This window comes from Rana temporaria, chromosome 9 (assembly GCF_905171775.1).
Source record: "Rana temporaria chromosome 9, aRanTem1.1, whole genome shotgun sequence".
Taxonomy (NCBI): Eukaryota; Metazoa; Chordata; class Amphibia; order Anura; family Ranidae; genus Rana; species Rana temporaria.
This window is the reverse complement of record NC_053497.1, coordinates 65,679,655-65,700,450: the sequence shown is the minus strand read 5'-3', so window position 1 is coordinate 65,700,450 and position 20,796 is coordinate 65,679,655. Positions and strand designations below refer to the sequence as shown.

The window sequence follows — 20,796 nt, the reverse complement described above, 5'->3', positions numbered from 1 at the left end:
ACCATGCATGCTTAAAATCTAAAGCCCACATTACATTACAATACATGACATCACTCCTGAAGTTGTATGCTGTTGTATGAGAATTTTCATAACTTTCAGTTTCCGATATGAGACTAACATGCAAAAAAAAATTTGATAATTCGTCTGATATTCTCATTGTGTGTATGAGGCTTTAAGGCAGCAAACAAGCCCTATGTAGTACTCTTATAAACATACTAGGTCAATTCTGCACCCTGAAATTAAGGCATATACTATCTATTTTCCTTCACTTACAGTATAAAAAAAAGACAAATATACAAAAATGTTTATGTAAAAAAAGAATTGTGAAAATAGTAATAATGCTTTCACCACTAGATAAAACTGTCCACCACTCAAGTGTGTAGTAAGACATTTGCTTTTTGATCGCTCCCAGCAGCCTCTGTTATAGACCACCTCAACCCCTTCAGATATGCTAGGATTTAAGCGTCCAGTAGGACTCAGAAAATTCAAAATAAAGGGAAAAATCCAGACTCTAGTCACAAAAAAATAATACCTATGAAGTGGGCCTCTCCCAAAGGCAAGGGTTAAATGCCCACTTTTGCCTAGGGGTAAAGTTCTAAGCAATAATACCTAACCTATTTCTCGCCCCAGCAGGGTTTTACCCAGTAGTGCAACCAGCCCTGTGAAGCCCCCTCTATAATGCCCCGTACACACGATTGATAATTCCGCCAGCAAAAGTATGATGTGAGCTTTTGAGCGGAAATTCCGACCATCGGACTTTTGCTGGCGGAATTTCCGCCAGCAAAGGTTGGGAGCTGGTTCTCTAAAATTCCGACACACAAAATTCCGACTCATGCTCGGAACAATTCGACGAATGCTCAGAAGCATTGAACTTAATTTTCTCAGCTCGTCGTAGTGTTGTACATCACCGCATTCTTGACGGACGAAAGTTCAGAGAACTTTTGTGTGACCGTGTGTATGCAAGCAAAGCTTGAGCGCAAATCTGATCGTGTGTACACGGCATTAGGTGCTCCTGGCAGCCTTCTCCTCTCCCATAGACTCACTTTAACCCCCCACCCTCACGTTAACCCCCCACCCTACACTGCATGGATTTTTTTTTTCTTCCAACCTGCATTAGGACTTTAAACACATATTGTAAATGTTTTGCTTTGATTACACACACTCTTATTGTGCAGACTTTTGTCTGCAATTATACATCCTTTGGTTTTAAAACGTATTTAAGCTACAATATTAGAGTCACTAGGTAAGCACAAATTTGGTTTGCCTTAAAACAAATCAACACTGTACCTGGCAATGCTTCTCTTCCCTACATAGCGGAAGTGGAATAAGCAGGCCCTGCAGTTGAACAGAGAAGAAAGAAACATTATTAAAATTGACTGAAGTTTTCTAACATAATAAACAGTAAAATCACATGAGGGTATCTGGTCACAAGATGAACATGGATGCCGCTATTACCATTTAAATGTTATACAGTTGGGTGGCAGACAGTACAATATACTGGACCACTGGGCTATCACCATCCTTTTCATGTTCTTGTCCTAGTGAGCTCGGAAAGGTTTGGAAAGGTTCTTTAAGGTGTAGTGCTTCCCCTGCAGGGCCTGCTGGTATTAACTGGTTCTTCTCTAATAGTACAGAGGCTGCCCGTCCCAGTAAGCACCAGTCCATTCACTTTAGATACAATAACTCAGTCTAGGTGATGTCTTTTTTAAATGTATTGCTTGCAAAACTTTAAACAGGAGAAGGGTTAGGGCATGGGATACTCCAAAACAATTAGCACATAGCAGTTGGAGGACAATCTTCTCCTTAAATAAACGTAAATGTTGGACAGTCTAGACCCCACAGCTGAAGACCATGACCAAGGTAACTTTCTGAACAGCCTCAGACCTCAAAGCTGGGGACCATGAGGCAAGTTTCTTTGGTATCTGATTACCTTAAAGTGGTTGTACACCCTGTACAACCACTTTTACCTACAGGTAAGAATAGATTAAGACTTGCCTGTAGGTGCTAGAAATATGTCCTAAACCTACACCCTTTAGGAGATATTTACAATAGAGGCGCAATGCGCCGTAGACAATGGCTCAGGCGCACTTTACAAATGGCGTTCATGCGGTTCTAAAGGAGGTCACGCCATCTCAGGTGAGAATTACATAATGAGCTAGTATGCTATGCGTACTAGCTCATTATGCCTTTGTCTTGCAGGTGTTTTTTTTTTTAAAGTGGGTTTTATTTAATCAAGTGCACAACTACTGGTAGCCAGTGCAATTTCCAAAAAACTGCACAGTCACAGGAGTCAATTTAGGGTCTTTACTCACAAGTCCCCTGGACAGCTGCTACCTTCCAGTTTCCTCCGGTCATGGTCCAGTGAGTAAGACAGCCCTTCTCCAGACCAGATCCCTTGGTGAGGCCCTGCAATCAGCTTCTATGCAAAACCACCCAGGCCCTCATCCCTGACACAGCTGAGGCCTCTAGAACAGCTGCACAGTACATGGGCTGCCGGATGGCTCTGGAACCCTCCTGGGAAGTGAGAACCAAGCTCTTCAGTGCTTCCAAATATTTTTCACCTTTTCAGCCCCCTTCTGGACACTCCTCTCCAGGGATTGGCTGGAGCATGATAAATATACAGGTTGGTTTTTTGAATCCCCCTTCTCTAAGCTTTGGAAGCTTCTTCTAGAGGCAGGGGAAAGCAATCACCCAGCTGGAGAAACCCTGAACAGATGAGGACAAATGATCACTGCTTCCTCGATCACAGAAGGAGCAAAAACTAGATTTACCTAGCATCATATGCCAGGAGGATTCTACCACCCCCCCCCTTACCTCCAAAAAACTAAAATAGGCCCAGTTTGCATGGCCAAATTGCTCTTGTACCCAATAACCAAAAATCCCATGATAAAAAAACACGACAGGGTATAAATAACAGCATAATCATAAATATGTGGTATTCCACATAGTAAACATTTGGCACCTTTCGGGGGAGTGGGTACCTGGTTTTGACAGGTCCCCGCTCCCACTCCTGGCTAAGCTTGCTGCGGCAAACTCATTCGGAAGTTCTGCCTCCCTCCTCCTTCCCCCACCCTGGGACATTTACAAAGCGCAGCGCGTGTCATGCATGCGCAGTAGGGAGCTGCCGGTTTCTCTTAGCCAAAATTTCAGCAGCAGCACCGAGAACCAATTGAAAAGTTTGCGCTGCGAGAACACCACTGTATTTATGGACATTAGTGTCCTAATATTAAAAGTCAGCAGCTACAGTACCTGTAGTATTTTTTCTGAAGGAGCCAAAAACTGATGTGCAAGACAAAACTAGAGAAAATTCCCAGCTCAACTCACCAATCAGTCTGCTTACCAACCGAATTAACCTGTCTAACAGTATGCGTTAAAAACAGGGGTTTAGTTAGCACACATTTGCAAATGCATGCATAAGCTGCAGAGCCCCTTCACGGCACCCTGTATTACCTGCAGTCCTAACTCTTGTGAAATTTTGAGAGTCTCCAACAGTGGGAGCACATGCATTCTAATGAATATATAGAGGGCAGATGGGCTGGAGGTAGCCCAGTCCTCCTTAGAGGCACAGGGGCACACCGGACACCCAGCACATAGCACAACGACAGCAAAGGTGTCCAGTGTGTCCCCTCACCAATATTACACCAGTAACAAACAAATGGCCCCTGCCCCCAATCTTTAACTGGCCCTCACAGCAAGAAGCACATGGAATGGCAATGCAAATGTCAAAAACTAGCTATACCTAGCATCCTTTGCTAGGAGGGTGCTACTAATGCAGTCCTTTCCAGGGAAAAACATGAAAGCTGCCATTTCAGGCATGCTATTCTACAAATGATGGTGGTCAGACTTACCCCTCTAGCTTCAATAATTCAAATCACTGATCTTAAACAGTGATGTGGATAAAGATCTCTGACTCTTCCTAGACCATTTTAATATTAAACATTTTTAAATTCAGAGATATGGCAACTCTTGAAACTAGTGGTTCTTGTCCTAGTGAGCTCAGAAAGCTTACAATTAGTAATAGCAGTTCTTGAATTTCAGTTTTGACAGGCTAACTTAATTTCTGATACTTTTTTAATTTAATTATTCTGCTCTTGAATTCCTTGATTTTGCCACCCTCTCTGCTTAACTTATATCATGCAGCATTCAACAAGTACACAGGGCACTCAGGTAGCAGGACAAGTTTCCTAAGTGTGTAAAAAGAGAGCTATGTTTGGGGCATTCCTCGACCTGAGTAACTCTTATGCCGCGTACACATGGTTGTTTTTTGTGATGAAAAAAAAACGACATTTTTAAAAAAGTAATTTCAAATGACCGTGTGTGGGGAAAACGTTGTTTTATGTCTTCTGAAAAACGACAAAAAAAAAACACAGCCAGCAAATACACTACAGTAGACGACGAGTTGGCTGTTTTGATACAATGGCTAAGCAGTAAAAAAGTTGTTGCTTCCTTGAAGGAGGTCATCTTGTTGGTTATTAGCGGGCAGTCCAACAATTCCCACTCATTATATTGTCTACTGTAGTGTATACAGTGGCTGTGTTCTGTTGTCAAAATCTGCAATTACTGTTGTTGGGGAGAAACCGGAAGAGCAGATGGATTCCAGAAAGTAAATACTACATGAATCCTCTGCCCTTCCTCAAGATGGCCATGTCTAGCAATGCTAGGGTGGTGTTTTTCAAAGTAATTCCTCAATAAAATGAAACATGGATGAATGAGTGAGGCCTCGTACACACGACCAGTTTCCTCGGCAGAATCCATCAAGAAACTTGGTGGGAGAGTTTTTTTGCCGAGGAAACCGGTCGTGTGTACATTTTTCATCGAGGAAACTGTTGAGGAACTCGTCGAGCCAAAAAAAGAGCATGTTCTCTTTTTCCTCTACGGGAATGGAGAAAATTGTCTCATCGAGTTCCTCGACAAGCCTAACAAGAACTCAACAAGGAAAACGATGTGTTTCGCCCGCCGAGTTCCTCGGTCGTGTGTACGAGGCCTCAGTTTGCTTTGGATATTAACAATAAATTAAAAGGCATTTTCAGTTTGTGGTGCTCAAATACAGTTAAGTCCCGCTTTAAGGGATACATTTTTTTTATCATTTAAAATGAGAGAGAAAAAGAGCCCGAGAGAACATAGGTTTTCCTTTTCTATGGAACTAATTAGCTCATTTGTAAATGGATTAGTAAAATAACTATAGTGTGTCTTTAGTGGTGGTGGGGCTTGCACCTTTTCCAAACAGCTTTGGCATGGTTGTATTTACTACAATTACTGTTCTTACACCACTCAATTTTAACTTGCATACAAACATTTAACCCTATTCTTAAAGCGGTTGTAAACCTTTATTTTTGACTTTTACCTACAGGTAAGCCTATAACAAGGCTTACCTGTAGGTATAAAGAATATCTCCTAAACCTGTACGGTTTAGGAGATATTCCCCTCGCAATGCGGGCGGCGCATGCGCAGGGGGGAATCCACGGCGAAAGATCCGGCATCCGCCGGACCTTGGCGATTTTAACTCTCCCGCGCGCACGCGCGGGAGTGACGTCATCGCCGCTCCAGCCAATCACAGCGCTGGAGCGGCGATACCCAGAAGACACGCCGGAGCAAGATGACATCTCGCTCGGCGTGAACCAGGTAAGTGTTGTTCACCTCGTTTTGAGGTAAGTATTTCATAATCAGCTATTATGCGGTGCATACTAGCTGATTATGCATTTTGCCTTGCAGGTAAAAAAAAATAAAAAATTATATATGCGGTTTAGAACCGCTTTAACCTGGCCTATTTTAGAGCATTGTCCCCCAAACCTGCTATACTATAACCTAAGCCAGTGGTTGCCAACTTATGGTCTAAAGGGGTCCTCAATTGCAGCCCATGACATCACCAAAAGGTCGCAAATAATGTTCAATATATGTAATGCATGAGAGAACTGTCAGAAACTGCAGACCTTCAGAGAGTGTGGACATGATACATTTTTGGATGGGAATATGCTGCAGAAAACTATACAAAACTGGGAACATGTTATATGTGACTAGTAGAGGTCAATGCTATTACCCTAATCAATGTTCCCACTACTGGCTGCTGAGATCTTGGGGCCACACATCATATATTAAAGAGCCACATGCAGCCATCGGCCACAGGTTGGGCACCAGGGACCTAAGCTAAGAAAAGGTGTGTAATATGCATCTGTCAGCACCTCATCTGGCTGCTGACACCAAACCGCAGGAGCAGCGACAGGTCATATGTAAATACATGCAAGCATGGCCACTCTCACTAAATACAGATCCCACTACCTGGCAAAGGGACACTTGACTCGCCCCTGCAGTTGTATTTGGTTAGGTGTAAGCAGAGGGAGCTTGGGGATGCTGACAGATAAGTATTGAAAAGCTGTTTTTCAGCAGTTTACATTATAATTTTTAGAAATGGTTCAAAATAAGTTAGGTTTAGAACAGAGTTTGGGTCAGCTTTTAAAAAGCCAGCATCTTTACTTGTTGTACTTACTCCAAAAGCATAAGAAAGTTTAAGAGCTCCTGGGGGGACATTTTATTCCAGTAGCCAACCAACGAATCTAAAAACAAAACAAATAATTTAACTGTTATGGTTGAATGCTTTACAATGCAACAGATGGCATTCTGGCTCTTTTGTTGCTGGAGCAAAAAAAATATATAAACCAAAAGATTAACACAAAGCATGAGCAGAGTGAATATATAACAGAACAATAAGGGGAAATGTAAAGCTAAACATAATTCAAAGAACATCTATAAGAACGAGGTAAAAAAAGATGATTTATGATGAGTAGGCAATATGGAGTCCATTTTCTTTGCTGGCAGGCTGAATCAGCCACCCCTGGGGACTGCAGAGGTAAGTTTGGAATATATCGATGTACAGCCTTCCTCCTTGTGGGGTCACAACCCTCTTGCTACAGGGAGAATGCACCCCCTTCCAAAAGAAGATGGTAGGTTATTTAAACAGCATGACCCAACCCAAAATGGAAACATAAACTATGGCTGTATCAATGATTTAAGGTAGTGAGGCCCCGTACACACGACCAGTTTCCTCAGCAGAATTCAGCTTCCGACCGAGTTTCTGGCTGAATTCTGCCGAGAAACCCGGCCGTGTGTACAATTTCGCCCGAGGAAGCCGACGAGGAGCTCGACGAGGAAATAGAGAACATGTTCTCTATTTCCTCGTTGTTCTATGGGAGCTCTCGGCCCGCCGAGCTCCTCGGCGGCTTCAGGGCTGAACTGGCCGAGGAACTCGATGTGTTTGGCACGTCGAGTTCCTCGGCCGTGTGTACGAGGCCTGAGTGTTTTACAGCTAACACTTGCCAAAACAGCCAACTCTGACTAGCAAAATAAATTCAAACACCATCAAATAACTGTGTAAAATAAGGGTTAAAGGGCAACAAGCCCAAAGAGTCCAAAATAAGTACGGCCTCCCGGCAAAGGAAGCCCATGCTGTAACACAGTCTTTCGGCTATAGTGTGGGCAGAAAATGGTTAATGATAATGGTTTGCTGTATGGTCTGCTCAAATACATGCCTTAGTAAGACTGGAAAACATCATACAAAGGTGAATGATGGCCAGTTATGAAGAGCTTTTATAGCTTGTTCCCAATATAAAAATACTTTGGCATGCATAGTCTGGGCACAGGACTGGAAAAACATCATACTCTCGTATTTATATTACTTTCTAAAGTCTACTCAATAAAAATGTATTGAAACTGCAATAGCTGACTTTTGTGCCTCTGTAGTGAACTTTGACTATTTCTTTCTCCACAATGCCTATAGCTACAAAGGTGAATGATTGCCATTTATGAAGAGCTTTTAATGCTTGTTCCCAATATAAAAATAATTTGGTATGCATAATCCGGGCACAGGTTCAATTTTAAAAACTCTTTCAATATTATATTTAACTAAGCAAAAGTGAACAAATATGAAATGGTCACTGTTAGGGTAGGGATTTAAACATGCTTGAAAAATAAAGTATGCTACCAACCAAAAAGACTTTGTAGAAAATACCTTTTATTTCCTTAGAGAGACAAATTTGGATCAAATGTAGAAAAAAATTGATGTCAGACTAACCTTCTGAAATGACTCTGATGACATACAGATTGCAGATGAGAAGGCTTTTTATTTCATATGCGTCCAGTCTGTTATAATGGGACACCATGCTTTTAGTGGAGCTTCTCCGCATCTAAAGAGATCATTAAACAATAAGATAACCTTGGCTACATGTTATTGTTTCTATATGTGTTTTCCAACGATGGTTAGTTTGGATTTCTAAAACAGTTTTCAAAACAATTTATCAAAATGTAGCACAGGAAGGGTGACTAGAAGTAGACAAAGAAACAACTGTAGAATTGTCTTTCTTTACTTTGACAGACACAATTTTTTTTTTTTTTTTATGTAATTCTAACAGGCTACTTTTTCCTTGACTGAGGTATTCCAAGGTCACCTACTGTAGTACAGTATTAGTATACAGTACTTAACTATATCAAAAGCAGACCAAATAATGGCCTCATAACTACAATAAGGACTAAATTGTATGAAAGTAAAGTGCTGTATCCTGTTAGCCATAAATAGCAGTAAGAAAATAAAAATGTACATAATACCTTTCATGTAGCTAGATGAATAAATTTTGGGGCTGATTTACTAAAACTGGAGAGTGCAAAATCTGGTGCAGCTGTGCATGGTAGCTAATCAGCTTCTAACTTCAGCTTGTGTAATTAACCACTTAAGGACCGCCTCCTGCACATATACGTCGGCAGAATGGCATGGCTGGGCACAAGCACGTACAGGTACGTCCTCTTTAAGTGCCCAGCCGTGGGTCGCGGCGCGCTCCCGCGACCCGTCCGAAAGTTCTGTGACCGCGGGACCCGATCGCCGCTGAAGTCCCACGATCGGTCCCCGGAGCTGAAGAACGGGGAGAGCTGTGTGTAAACACAGCTTCCCCGTTCTTCACTGTGGCGCCGTCATCGATCGTGTGTTCCCTTATATAGGGAACCACAATCAATGACGTCACATCTACAGCCACACCCCCCTACAGTTAGAAACACAGATGAGGTCATACATAACCCCTTCAGCGCCCCCTTGTGGTTAACTCCCAAACTGCAATTGTCATTTTCACAGTAAACAATGCATTTTAAATGCATTTTTTGCTGTGAAAATGACAATGGTCCCAAAAATGTGTCAAAATTGTCCGAAGTGCCCGCCATAATGTCGCAGTCACGAAAAAAATCGCTGATCGCCGCTATTAGTAGTAAAAAAAATAATAATAAAAATGCAATAAAACTATCCCCTATTTTGTAAACGCTATAAAAAAAATGTTTATATATATTTTTGGGGGTATTTATTATAGCAAAAAGTAAAAAATATTTAATTTTTTTTCAAAATTGTCGCTCTATTTTTGTTTATAGCGCAAAAAATAAAAACCGCAGAGGTGATCAAATACCACCAAAAGAAAGCTCTATTTGTGGGAAAAAAAGGACGCCAATTTTGTTTGAGAGCCACGTCGCATGTTCGCGCAATTGTCAGTTAAAGCGACGTAGTGCCGAATCGCAAAAACTGTCCGGGTCCTTTAGCTGCCTAAAGGTCCGGGTCTTAAGTGGTTAAACTATGAAAAAAAAACTGGAAGCTGATTGGTTTTTATGCAGAGCTGCACCAGATTTTGTACTTTCTAGTTTTAGTAAATCACCCCTTTTAAGATGCAAGCTTTCAGGAACACTTAAATGCCCTTTTAAGCTTGTACCTTAAAATATTGTCAGGGTTGGGCTATCAGCCCTCCCTTCTCAGCTCTCAGGTTGCTCAGCTGTTGGTTAATTGCCAGTACTCATCATTCCACTGTGGCTCACCTGGTGCTCATCAATCCAGCCTACAGCCAGCCCCTTCTGGCTATTTAAACTGCCTGGTCCATTTCTCCTGTGCCTTCACCTTGGTCAACATATCAAGAGACTCTCTGCTGTGTTCCTGTTGAAGAGGTGCCTGGCTGATGTCCCTTCTGGTTCCAGATCCTGTCTGCTGCCTCTGACTGCATTGATCTCTGGCTTCCTGATTTACTGGCTTGTTCTGACTATCCGTTTTGGCTACCGTACCCTGGCTATGTTTTGACTACGTTTTCTATTTGTAACATTTTTTACCATTATATTAAAATGTGTGATTTTAATTGCATTTTCTGTCTTTGTCTGATTCGTGGTTCCTGACAAATATATGCAAATTCTATGGTGATCAGGTCTGTATACAGGATACTCTGAAATAACACTTATCAGACACCGATAGCGTCCCTTCAGTCAATATCTAAGTACATTTTCTTGCCAACTAATTACAAAAACATGGTCACAATGAAAAGTAAACTGTGTGAAAAAGGTTCCACTGCCTTCTTACATTTTCATTATTCATGCTTTGTTCATTCATTCCATCAGCATAAATTGATCCCCGGGAGTCCTCTCTTTTCATTATGCAGCCATTGGAAAAAGAACTGAACCCTTGTGAGATAAAAGAACAGAAATTAGTTGTAAAAAGTTATTTTTAAAGTCAGTGCATGTGTGTTTGCTCCCATATTCTGTTTTCACACAATTGTAAACAGGCTTGTATTAAAACTACATTTAAAGCTACAGCTTTCTTTTAGCTTTGGATAGATATAGAAATGGTTAATATCCCAGTCACTTTTTTTTGCAGTTTGTGTCCTGTTCTAAAGACTGAAGCCTCGCACACGCACGGTTTTCTCGGCAAGAAACAGCAAGAAAACTGCAGGCAGATCTTTCTTGCAGAGTAAACCGAGCGTGTGTAAGAGGCTTTGAGGTTTCTCGTCAAGAAAACTGCCCAGAATCTCAACGAGAAAAATAGAGAACCTGCTCTCTATTTTATCGTCGTGAGATACTCGGCAGTGTTTTCCTGCCGTGAAACTCGAGTGTGTGTATACTTACTTCTCCATGGTAACCCGCACATGCTCGAAATGACTTTTTTTTTTTTTGATCCAACAAAATTTTATTTAGTTTGCAGAGGTACAAATTATACAAGGTCCCCTTAACATTGCGGGGACAAGATAACAACATAGGTTAGGACATCCCGTACTCAGTGAGTATTTATAGGTAGGAGGTATAGCCCCTCCCCCCAAACCGTTTCAAACAACACCATCCCGCAAAGTATCACCGTCCCCATCTCACCCCACATTGATGCCCAGAAGTCTATCCATCACAAGGTCTACCGGGGCTAGACCTGGTACATCCAACCACTTTGCCCACAATTTCTCAAATTTGTGGGTACTACCCCTGTGTTGATACACCACTTTCTCCATCCTCAGCACCAGCCCAATATTATTAATCCATTCAGCCAGAGTCGGAGGGGCCTCAGCCCTCCAGTGAACCATAATGAGTTTCCTTGCTTGGAACAGAACCCTGTGTATCGCCTCTCTGTCCGCTTCCTCCCATTCGTACTCCTCCAGAGCCCCCAAGAGACAAGCCCTCGGGTCCTGTGGAAGAGCCACGCCAAAAGTCGAATTTACTGTACTCACAACTCCCGCCCAATACGTGTGGAGCTTTGGGCATCTCCACAGCATATGGATCAGATCACCATGGTCTCTTTTGCACCTGGTACAGGTTGGATCAAGCTGAGGATTCATCTTATGGAGCCTGTGTGGGGTATAATAAGTGCGCAGCAAAATATACAGTTGTGTGAGCCTCTGTGAAACATTCAGCGAGCATTTACCCACTGCCTGAAAGATTTCCTCCCATTGTTCCCCATCCAGTTCGCCCGCATCCGCCTCCCACCTTTCCCGTATCCTCAGGGGATGCTGCTTCATCACGTACTGTAGCAGAATGGCGTAGCACTGGGAAATAAAGCCTTTTGACGTCCCAGCATCCCCCAGAAGATCAAAAGCAGGGGTCGGCGACAGGCACCACTCAGAGGAGCGACCCTGTGCCGCCACTGCGTGCCTCAACTGCAGATAGGAGAAGTGCATAGTCTGGGGCAAGCCAAACGCCCCCTGCAGTGCGGAGAACGAGCGGAGCACCCCGTTACTGAATATGTGTGTGAGGTGCGTGATCCCATACTGTTTCCACCTGGCCCCGGACTGTAACTTGGCCAATTCAGTGTATGTGTCGTTCTGCCATATAGGGCTGTATTTCGTGTAACCCTCCGCATTTTGCACGTATTTGACCTTATTCCATACCTTCTGAATTAAGCTAAAAGTGGGGAGCTTCTTGTGCGGTTTAGCAAAGGCTTGCGCCTCCAATGCCTCAGGGATCGGCCTTCCGCCCACGGTGTGCTCCATAAGCTTCTGAGCCGAGGATCTCACCGCCGGCCGAAACATGCCAACCAGTTGCTGCATCTGAGCCGCCAAATAGTACAGCCAGGGGTTTGGCAGCGCCAATCCCCCGCCATCTTTAGGTCTCTGCAGGTGTTCCAGTTTAATCCTAGGCATCCTATCTTTCCATATGAGATCTCGGAAAATACTATTTACGGTATGAAAAACCTTCAGGGGTATAACCATAGGGGTGTTGTGTAGAAAGTACAACAGTTGCGGCATGAGTATCATCTTAATAAGATTCACCCTGCCGGCAACCGACAAGAATAGGGCCTTCCAAGTCTTAACTTTGTCTCTAAATTTCAGAAGTAAGGGAGAGATATTTAGATGTATGAAATCCCGTGGTTTAGCCGTGATCTGTACTCCCAGGTACTTAAAGGACGAAGTAACGGGTATGGGGCATACGGGGTTGATTATCTGCGTATCGTCGCCATCTAGTAAAAGTAGTGATGATTTTGCCCAGTTTATAAGCAAACCAGAGAACTGTCCAAACTCTGTAATTGCCACCATAGCTTCCCTGAGGGAGGGATCCGTGTCGCCCAACAGAAGGAGAGTGTCATCAGCATATAGCATCACTTTTTCCTGCATGTCACCATAGCAGAATCCAGTGATGCGGGGGTTAGCTCTGATGCCAATGGCCAACGGCTCGATAGCCAAGGCAAAGAGCAGGGGGGACAGGGGACATCCCTGTCGCGTCCCCCTCCTCAGTGCAAAGCTCCCCGACAAAGAGCCAAATGTCCGTATCGCCGCCTGCGGCTGACTGTACAGCAGCCGCACCCAGGAGATATAAACAGGGCCAAATCCAAATTTGTGCAACACGGTCCAGAGATAGTTCCAATCTATGCTATCAAAGGCCTTTGTAGCATCTAGGGACAGCAGTGCCCTACTACCCATATTATCCGCCCGTGCTTGCATGTTAAGGAACAGCCTCCTCAGATTAACCGCCGTGGACTTATTGGGCATGAACCCAGCCTGATCCCCATGAACCAAGGAAGTCACCACCCCATTCAGTCGAATGGCGAGCACCTTGGCCAATATCTTAATGTCACTCTGTAATAGGGAGATGGGGCGATAAGCCCCCGGGTCCACGGGATCCTTACCTGGCTTGAGTAACAGTACTATATTTGCTTTGGACATTGAAGGGGGCAAAGTCCCCCCCTCCCTGGCGCTGTTAAAGACTTTTAGAAGCTGTGGCAATAACACCTCGGGATATTGTTTGTACACCTCCATGGGCAACCCGTCCTCTCCCGGGGCTTTACAGTTAGGGAAAGCACTGACTGCCACCTGTAGCTCCTCGACAGTGATTGGTTTTTCTAACATGGTACGTTGGCTATCGGACAGCTCCGGGAAGACCATTTGGGCCAAATACCTCCCTAGATCCCCCTGGGTGTACATCGTGACAGAACTGTACAGGGTCTCATAGAAACCCGCCAGTTCCTGCATAATCTGGTCTGGCTGAGAGACTACCCTTCCTGACCCCGATCTTATAGCCCCTATCGCAGGCGAGCGTTGATGTGAGTTTGCAATCCGCAAAATGCAAAATACCTTCGTATGTCCTCCTCTATTTCCACATGGGAACTTATCAGCTTCAGCCAAAAGGCATTCAGCTTCCATGGTGCCTTAACCAAGCTCCCCTGCGGTGCCACGCAAAGCTGCACCACCAGGGCAGAGTGGTCCGACACACTGCGGGGTCTGTGTGATAGGTCCGCTATCAATGGAAGCATGCTCGAATTTCCCACCCCTAGGTCTATTCTTGATAGGCATCCATGCGTCTTCGAAAAGCACGTGAACTGCCTGACCCCGGGATTACGGTGTCTCCAGATATCCACCCAGCCCACCGCTTGCAACAACCGCGCCAGGGGAGTACTCCTAGCGAGGGCAGAGGGACCGGGGCCCGGGTGTCTATCCGCCACCTGGTCTAGACAACAGTTAAAGTCGCCAATCACGAGCAACGGGACATCCGGCCTACCATCCAAAAAGGAGAGGAGGAGCCGGAGCACCGCTGCCGTGAACGGCGGTGGGATATAAACACATGCTAAGACACATACCAAATTACCCATTTTGCAATGAATAAACACATAGCGACCTTCCGAGTCTATCATACTGTCAATTTCCTGAAAATCCAGAGCATTGTGCACTAATACACTCACCCCCCTAGAAAATGAGGTGTGTGTAGAGTGATATGCCTTACCCACCCACCTGTATTTCAAAAAGCACACAGTTTCCGCTGTCAGGTGTGTTTCCTGAAAACAGATCACCCCTGGTAAAAATTTCCTCAAACACATAAATAACATCGTGCGTTTCAGTGGAGAGTGCATACCCCTCACATTCCAGGATACGATAGACACCTTAGCCATGTGTATCTTCCACTATCATCAAAAAACAGTATACTAGCGAGCAAACATATGTAGGCTGGCCCCTCTCTCGGGGGACAGGGCACCCCCCCATACCTGTTCTGTCCTGCACAGTTTCTCGCACAAGGGCTGAAGGCCCAAGTCTGGTGTGTTGTACCTCTTCCTTTGAATGGTGGCTGAAAAGATTAAAGTTAGTAAAACTTATGGACCGAACGGGTCCTAAAACTTCTTGGACCGCCAACAGGGCGGATTCAACACTTTGTGCGACTAATCGTCGACTTACTCCAGTCACATCAACCATCAGCACAGTACACTTTACGTTTAGGTCAGCTCTTCTCGCTTTGTGTCGCCAATCATTGAGTCCCCCGGCCAAAGGGAAAAATAAAAAGATTCAATTCGGTAAAAAGTAGGAGATCCCCCCTAAACCGAAAAAGGGCCAACCGTTGAGGCCAACCGTTGAAGTATAATAGCTCTTCCAACATGTGCATACTAGGTGCCTGGAGGCAAAACAAAAGATATAGCCTGGGACAAACTTGCTCATGTCTCACTCCCCTTCCTCCTGCACTCGGCGTTGCAAAGATTGCTCGTTCCGATCCAGCCATGACATGGCCTCCTTGGCAGATTCAAAGAACTGGGCTTGACCCCGCACCACCACCCGGAGCTTCGCAGGGTAAAGCATGGCATATGGGAGTTGCAGAGCTCGCAGCCGCCGTTTTACATCAAAGAATTTGGCCCTGCGCCTCTGTACTTCTTGTGAGAAGTCCGGGTAGAAGGACACCCGGACACCGTTATGTTGTATATTCGCTCGCTCCCGAGCCTGGCGCAGCACCGCCTCCCTGTCCCGGTAGTGAAGTAGTTTCGCCAGGATGGATCTAGGGGGGCCCCCCTGTTGCGGTGGGCGAGAGGGTACTCGGTGGGCCCTTTCCACTGCAAAAAATGGCGACAGTGCATTTTTGCCAAAAAGTTCAATCAGCCAGTTCTCCACAAACATGGTGGGGTCCTTGCCTTCCACCCTCTCCGGCAGACCCACTATACGAACGTTGTTTCGTCTGAGACGGTTCTCCATATCTTCCACCCTGTCATATGCGTCTCTAGCCATCTGCAAAGCAGCTCTGGTGTCTTGGGTCATGGGCTGCATCTGGTCCTCCACCTCACTGACTCTGCTTTCCACGGCAGTAGTACGTTCGCGGATTTTCTGCATATCCTGCCTCAGCAGTCCAAAATGTTCTTTCAGTGTGTCCACAGAAGCTGTACACTTATTTACTGCTTTGAGTATATCAGCCAGAGTGGGTTGCGCAGCATTCGCAGCCTGTGCGTCTGCGGCCTGCTCATCCTCAGGCCTGAGGCCTGCTTGATCTCTGTCCTCCTCCTCCCCCCAGTAAAGTGGGACACTGTCCTCCTGTGCTGCGGGCCTAGTGTGGGGCGCATCACCCGAGCGGGACGGTTGTTCCGGCCCCCCCGTCCCAGTCATCTTCTGGGCATAATAAAGCATGTCCCTGGGGGGGTCCTTACCCTGGGTCTTAGCAGTCTTGCTGTGTTTGGGCCCCGTTTTGTCCGCTCCACGAGGCGTCCCTTTCCCAGCCAGCGCGGCGGCGCCATCTTGGATTTCCATCCCCGCTGCCTCCGATTGTCCTTTGCGGGTCATCCCCCTGGTGCAGAGCGCCGGTGGTGGTACCGCTATGATCCTGGGAGCACGGGCGTTCAGCATATGGTGGTGGTGAACCGGAATCGTGGCCGGGGGAGGATCGATACCGGATCAGCGCCGGGAGCTATGAGAGATGCGTCCTCTCACATGCCTGTCCTGGCCACGCCCCCCGCTCGAAATGACTTTGACGCATGCGCGGTAGTTTCCAAGACATAGGTAGGATGAAGCAAGATGGCGGCGACGACATTGAATGTAACAAGCGCATGCTGGTCGTAGTCGATGACGTCACCACGTTCGTGCCATTCAAAAGAACGGCGGTTCTTTTGAATGGAATGTGTGTGTACACTCGGCCGGCAAGAGAATCTTGTCATGAATCTCGTCAAGAAAAACAATGTTTTTTCCCTGACGAGAATCCGGGCCGTGTGTACAGGGCTTGACCCCTACGACACAACATGGAGTAATGAAATCCCTCAACAGCAAAGAGAAATCTACTCTTAGACAACTGTCACCAAAACAGGTGTCCCCTTTGCAAGATTTCCCCTCTCCTCCTCTTGTTCCTGTGATAACTCTATATTTTGGATTTCTGTAAAAAAATTCTAACAAAGACAATGGTCTCCAGGATAAGTATGAATCTTCCCAGATAAGACACACAGTTAAATAAAAATAGACAACGTTTTTAATACTTCCCCAGTCTATCCAAAATGAAAGTTTAGGTTTTAGCTTACATGCACTTTACACTCTCGGGGTAAACAGGCCTGATATATGAGCATTCAGGGTGAAGACCAAAAAGAACTTAGTAGAACTATAAACTAAAACTTTTTTTACTTTCAATGATAATAAACAGGACAAATAGAGACAGTGACTCTCTCTAATGAGGACACAGACTCAAATAAAAAACTTAATATGTGTTCTAATCCATCTCCACTCTGGACAAAACTATACAAAAAATGTTGGCCCGGATTCACAAAGCACTTGCGCCGACGTATCTCGAGATACGCCGCGTAAGTGCAAATATTCGCCGTCGTATCTGTGCGCCGTGCCCACAAAACTAGATACGCCTGAAAATAGGCTTCATCCGACCGACGTAACTTGCCTACGCCGGCATATCGTAGGCGCATATTTATGCTGGGCGCATTTGCCGCTCCCATGGATTTTCTATGTACATATGCAAATGAGGGCGATACGCCGATTCACGAACGTACTTGCGCCCGGCGCATAATATACGCGGTTTGCGTAAGTCGTACGTCTGGCGTAAAGTTATTTCCCATATATGAGGCGCAACCCATGCAAAGGTATGGACCAGGGAACTCAAGCCGTCGTATTTTACGTCGTTTACGTTGGACGTGAATATGGCTGGGCGTAGGTTACGTTCACGCCGTAGGCAGTGATCCGTCGTATCTTAGGCATTCGTTCCGACGTGATTCTGAGCATGCGCACTGGGATGCGTTCACGGGACGGCGCATGCGCCGTTCGTTATTCGTATCTATCTGGCGCTCGGCCCATCATTTGCAAGGGGTCACGCCTCATTAGCATGGCTCAAGCCCACTTCCAATAACGACGACTTACGCCAAAGAAACCCAGCGCAGATTTGGTGGCACTGGCTTTGTGAATCCAGTGCTTGTCTCTCTGCGCTGCGTCGGCGTAGCGTAAAAAAGATACGCTAAGGCAGCATAAATATGCGTCGATGTATGTGAATCCGGGCCGTTGCCTTTAGTTATACTTTAAAGTATGAACTCCTTTGCTGAGGGATCAAAAAAGAACCATCCTTAAAAATGGTATAAGTATATATTTGTCTATTTATGCCACTTCAGCTACAGCCTTTTACTTCTAAATATTAATTAGTCCTATGCCTATGAATAATAATAATAAATTACCAATTCAGTTTTATCTAATAAGTGTGACTCAATGGAAAAACTTCTGCTGCATGCTTACACGTCTCCCTGGACTGCAAGGCAACAGACAAGGAAAGTTCCTTTATGGCCAGTCCAAATGCCAATACGCTTTCATGTAAATCATTAACATTCAAATAACAGGGCAATCAGTCGTTTTTTGCTGGTTGTAAAAAGTGTGACGTTCAATTGTGAAAGAAGACATTGTTTACAGATTAGTAAGCTAAGTAAATGTTGATTAGCACTCAGGAAAGGTTATTTCCTAGTCAGACAATCCACCCCTCCTAAAAGAAAGAATAAAGGGGTTGAGTTACTAAAGGAAGATAGGTTGTTAAAGTGGAGTTTCCATCCCAAATTTTTTTTTTCATTATTGTGCTCATTAGACCTAAAAAAGTAAAAAATAAAAAAAATGTTTTTTTTTACTCATCTGGAAATGCCTGTTGCTATGCGGTCCCACAAAATCTTCCTTTGAAAGCACCTAGGATTCTGACATCATCTCCCTCTAATGCTCCTGGGAAATGTGTGTCATCATTTCCCAGGATGCAGTGCGCTGTCCAATTATCACTCCCCATCCAAGACTTCCAGGAAGTAAGTGCTTGTAGGCTTCACAATGCCCACAAGCAAAATGACAACGGTGTAGACATAGTTTTATAAATTACCTTTTTTGAATATCTATGCGGATCGGCGGCGGATTGTAAAATAGTAAGTGACCGGATTTATATTATAAAAACGCATGATGAAAAATGCTAATTGTGGTTGGAACTCCGCTTTAACTCATTTTCAGTTTGCAAGAGAAATTTCCTCTTTGCTTAGTGAAAGTGGTTAAAATTCACTTTGCAATAAATACCCAATCACACGCAAAGAAAAAAAAACAGTTTTCCTTGCACATGATTGGATGATGGAACTCAGCAGAGCTTTACTTCATTCACTAAACTAAGGTTAAAATTCACTTACTAAGCCTTAATGCAGTTAATTAATCAACCTTAAATAACCCTAATTATACTGATTGGCTGTATTGAGAAGATGGCAGGAAGTGGTATGCTGTATAACTTGCAATATTCAATGTGCCTAATGGGTGCCTTCTGTTTTTACCATGTGTCCTTTCATAAGTTGATTATTATTTTTAATACAATTTTTGTGTGGCTACCTCTGTCTAGAAAGTACAGAAAGAAGCACAGAACCGTTCAGCCTCAGGATGCGAAGAGGCAAAATGAAAATACATAAACCAGAATTCATCTAAGCAAGAAAAACTAGCCATAAAGTCAGCACACCCCAGCATTATGGGGAGGCTAAAAATAATCCTACCTATCAACCATAACTTTTGGATCAACCAACCAGAGGTTTCTACACGTTCTAGACATTGTTACATTTATTTATTTATTTTTTCTTTTAAAGTGTATTTTGTGCGTGTACTCGAGAGAGGAGCCGGACTGCAGGAGTTGGGAGTAGGCAGGCCTCCCCCAGAGGCAATCTGACACCTTTCTCCATGCCCCGGGTGGCAATGGTGGGTGTGTGAGGGGGTCCTCCCACACAGCCCGCCCTACCTGCACCGCTTTGAAGCCCAACGGGGCAGAGGGACTCCCTATAAGGGAGTGAGAGGATCTAGCCCGCTCAACCAGCCCCGTTAGTCCTTCGCCTCTCTTTTTAGAGACAGCGTGGTCAAAGTGCGTGCATGTTAACCCAATTTCGAGTGCGTGTAAGTGTGGTGGTTTTTGTGGGAGGGGGGTGGGCGTACTAAGCGCAGGCTTACCTCGCATAGCACACCTACCGGGAGCCGGGCTGAGAACACCAAACTCAATTCACATGTAGCTGAGACCGGGATCCGAACCCCTAGCTGCAGAGGTGAATGGCTTGTCAGCGCAGTGCCAATCGCGTTGAGCCACCGCAGCTCCATTACATTTATTTTAACCCATAAATAACAGAGCAACACTAACCTGTGTCTCTGTCCATGATCAAGCTCGATCTATTGGATGGAGAAGAGAAGTTGTATATAAATGTGTCTCTGGAAGCCTGGAGAAGAATTGTTTTTGCGTTAATGATCATTCAGTAATGCAGAAGAATGTTAAGTTTTTTTCTATCTATTATACAATGTATGACATTCTTAAGAACTATAAAATTATTGAAAGCATTCATTAAACTAAATGTCATTGTTACTGCCCTAAAAGAGATGCACTTTATACAGCTATCTAAGCTTCCTACAAAAAATGCAAACCAGTCTTTAACCACTTAAGGACCGCCTCCTGCAGATATACATCGGCAGAATGGCACGGCGGGGCACAAGCACGTACCTGTACGTCCTCTTTAAGTGCCCAGCCGTGGGTCGCGGGACCCGCAGACCCGATCGCCGCTGGAGTCCCGCAATCGGTCCCTGGAGCTGAAGAACGAGGAGAGCTGTGTGTAAACACAGCTTCCCCATTCTTCACTGTGGCGCTGTCATTGATTGTGTGTTCCCTGATATAGGGAAACACGATCAATGACGTCACACGTCCAGCCCTGCCCCCTTACAGTTAGAAACACAGATGAGGTCACACAAAACCCTTTCAGCGCCCCCTAGTGGTTAACTCCCAAAATGCAATTGTCATTTTCACAGTAAACAATGCATTTTTAATGCATTTTTTGCTGTG

The 20,796-nt window shown here is 44.8% G+C and overlaps 1 protein-coding gene across 2 annotated transcripts in view; it reads right to left on the bottom strand.

Annotated features, from left to right (window-relative positions):
- DOCK11 (dedicator of cytokinesis 11) overlaps positions 1-20,796 on the bottom strand; it is a 333,222-nt gene that overhangs the window by 163,922 nt on the left and 148,504 nt on the right. For both annotated transcript variants that reach the window (XM_040323688.1, XM_040323689.1), the window contains 5 exons: positions 20,107-20,182; positions 10,364-10,464; positions 8,066-8,177; positions 6,485-6,551; positions 1,288-1,335 (listed from right to left, as the gene is read on the bottom strand). In XM_040323688.1, coding sequence (XP_040179622.1) covers positions 1,288-1,335; positions 6,485-6,551; positions 8,066-8,177; positions 10,364-10,464; positions 20,107-20,182 — 404 coding nt within the window. The remainder of the gene's footprint in view (positions 1-1,287; positions 1,336-6,484; positions 6,552-8,065; positions 8,178-10,363; positions 10,465-20,106; positions 20,183-20,796) is intronic.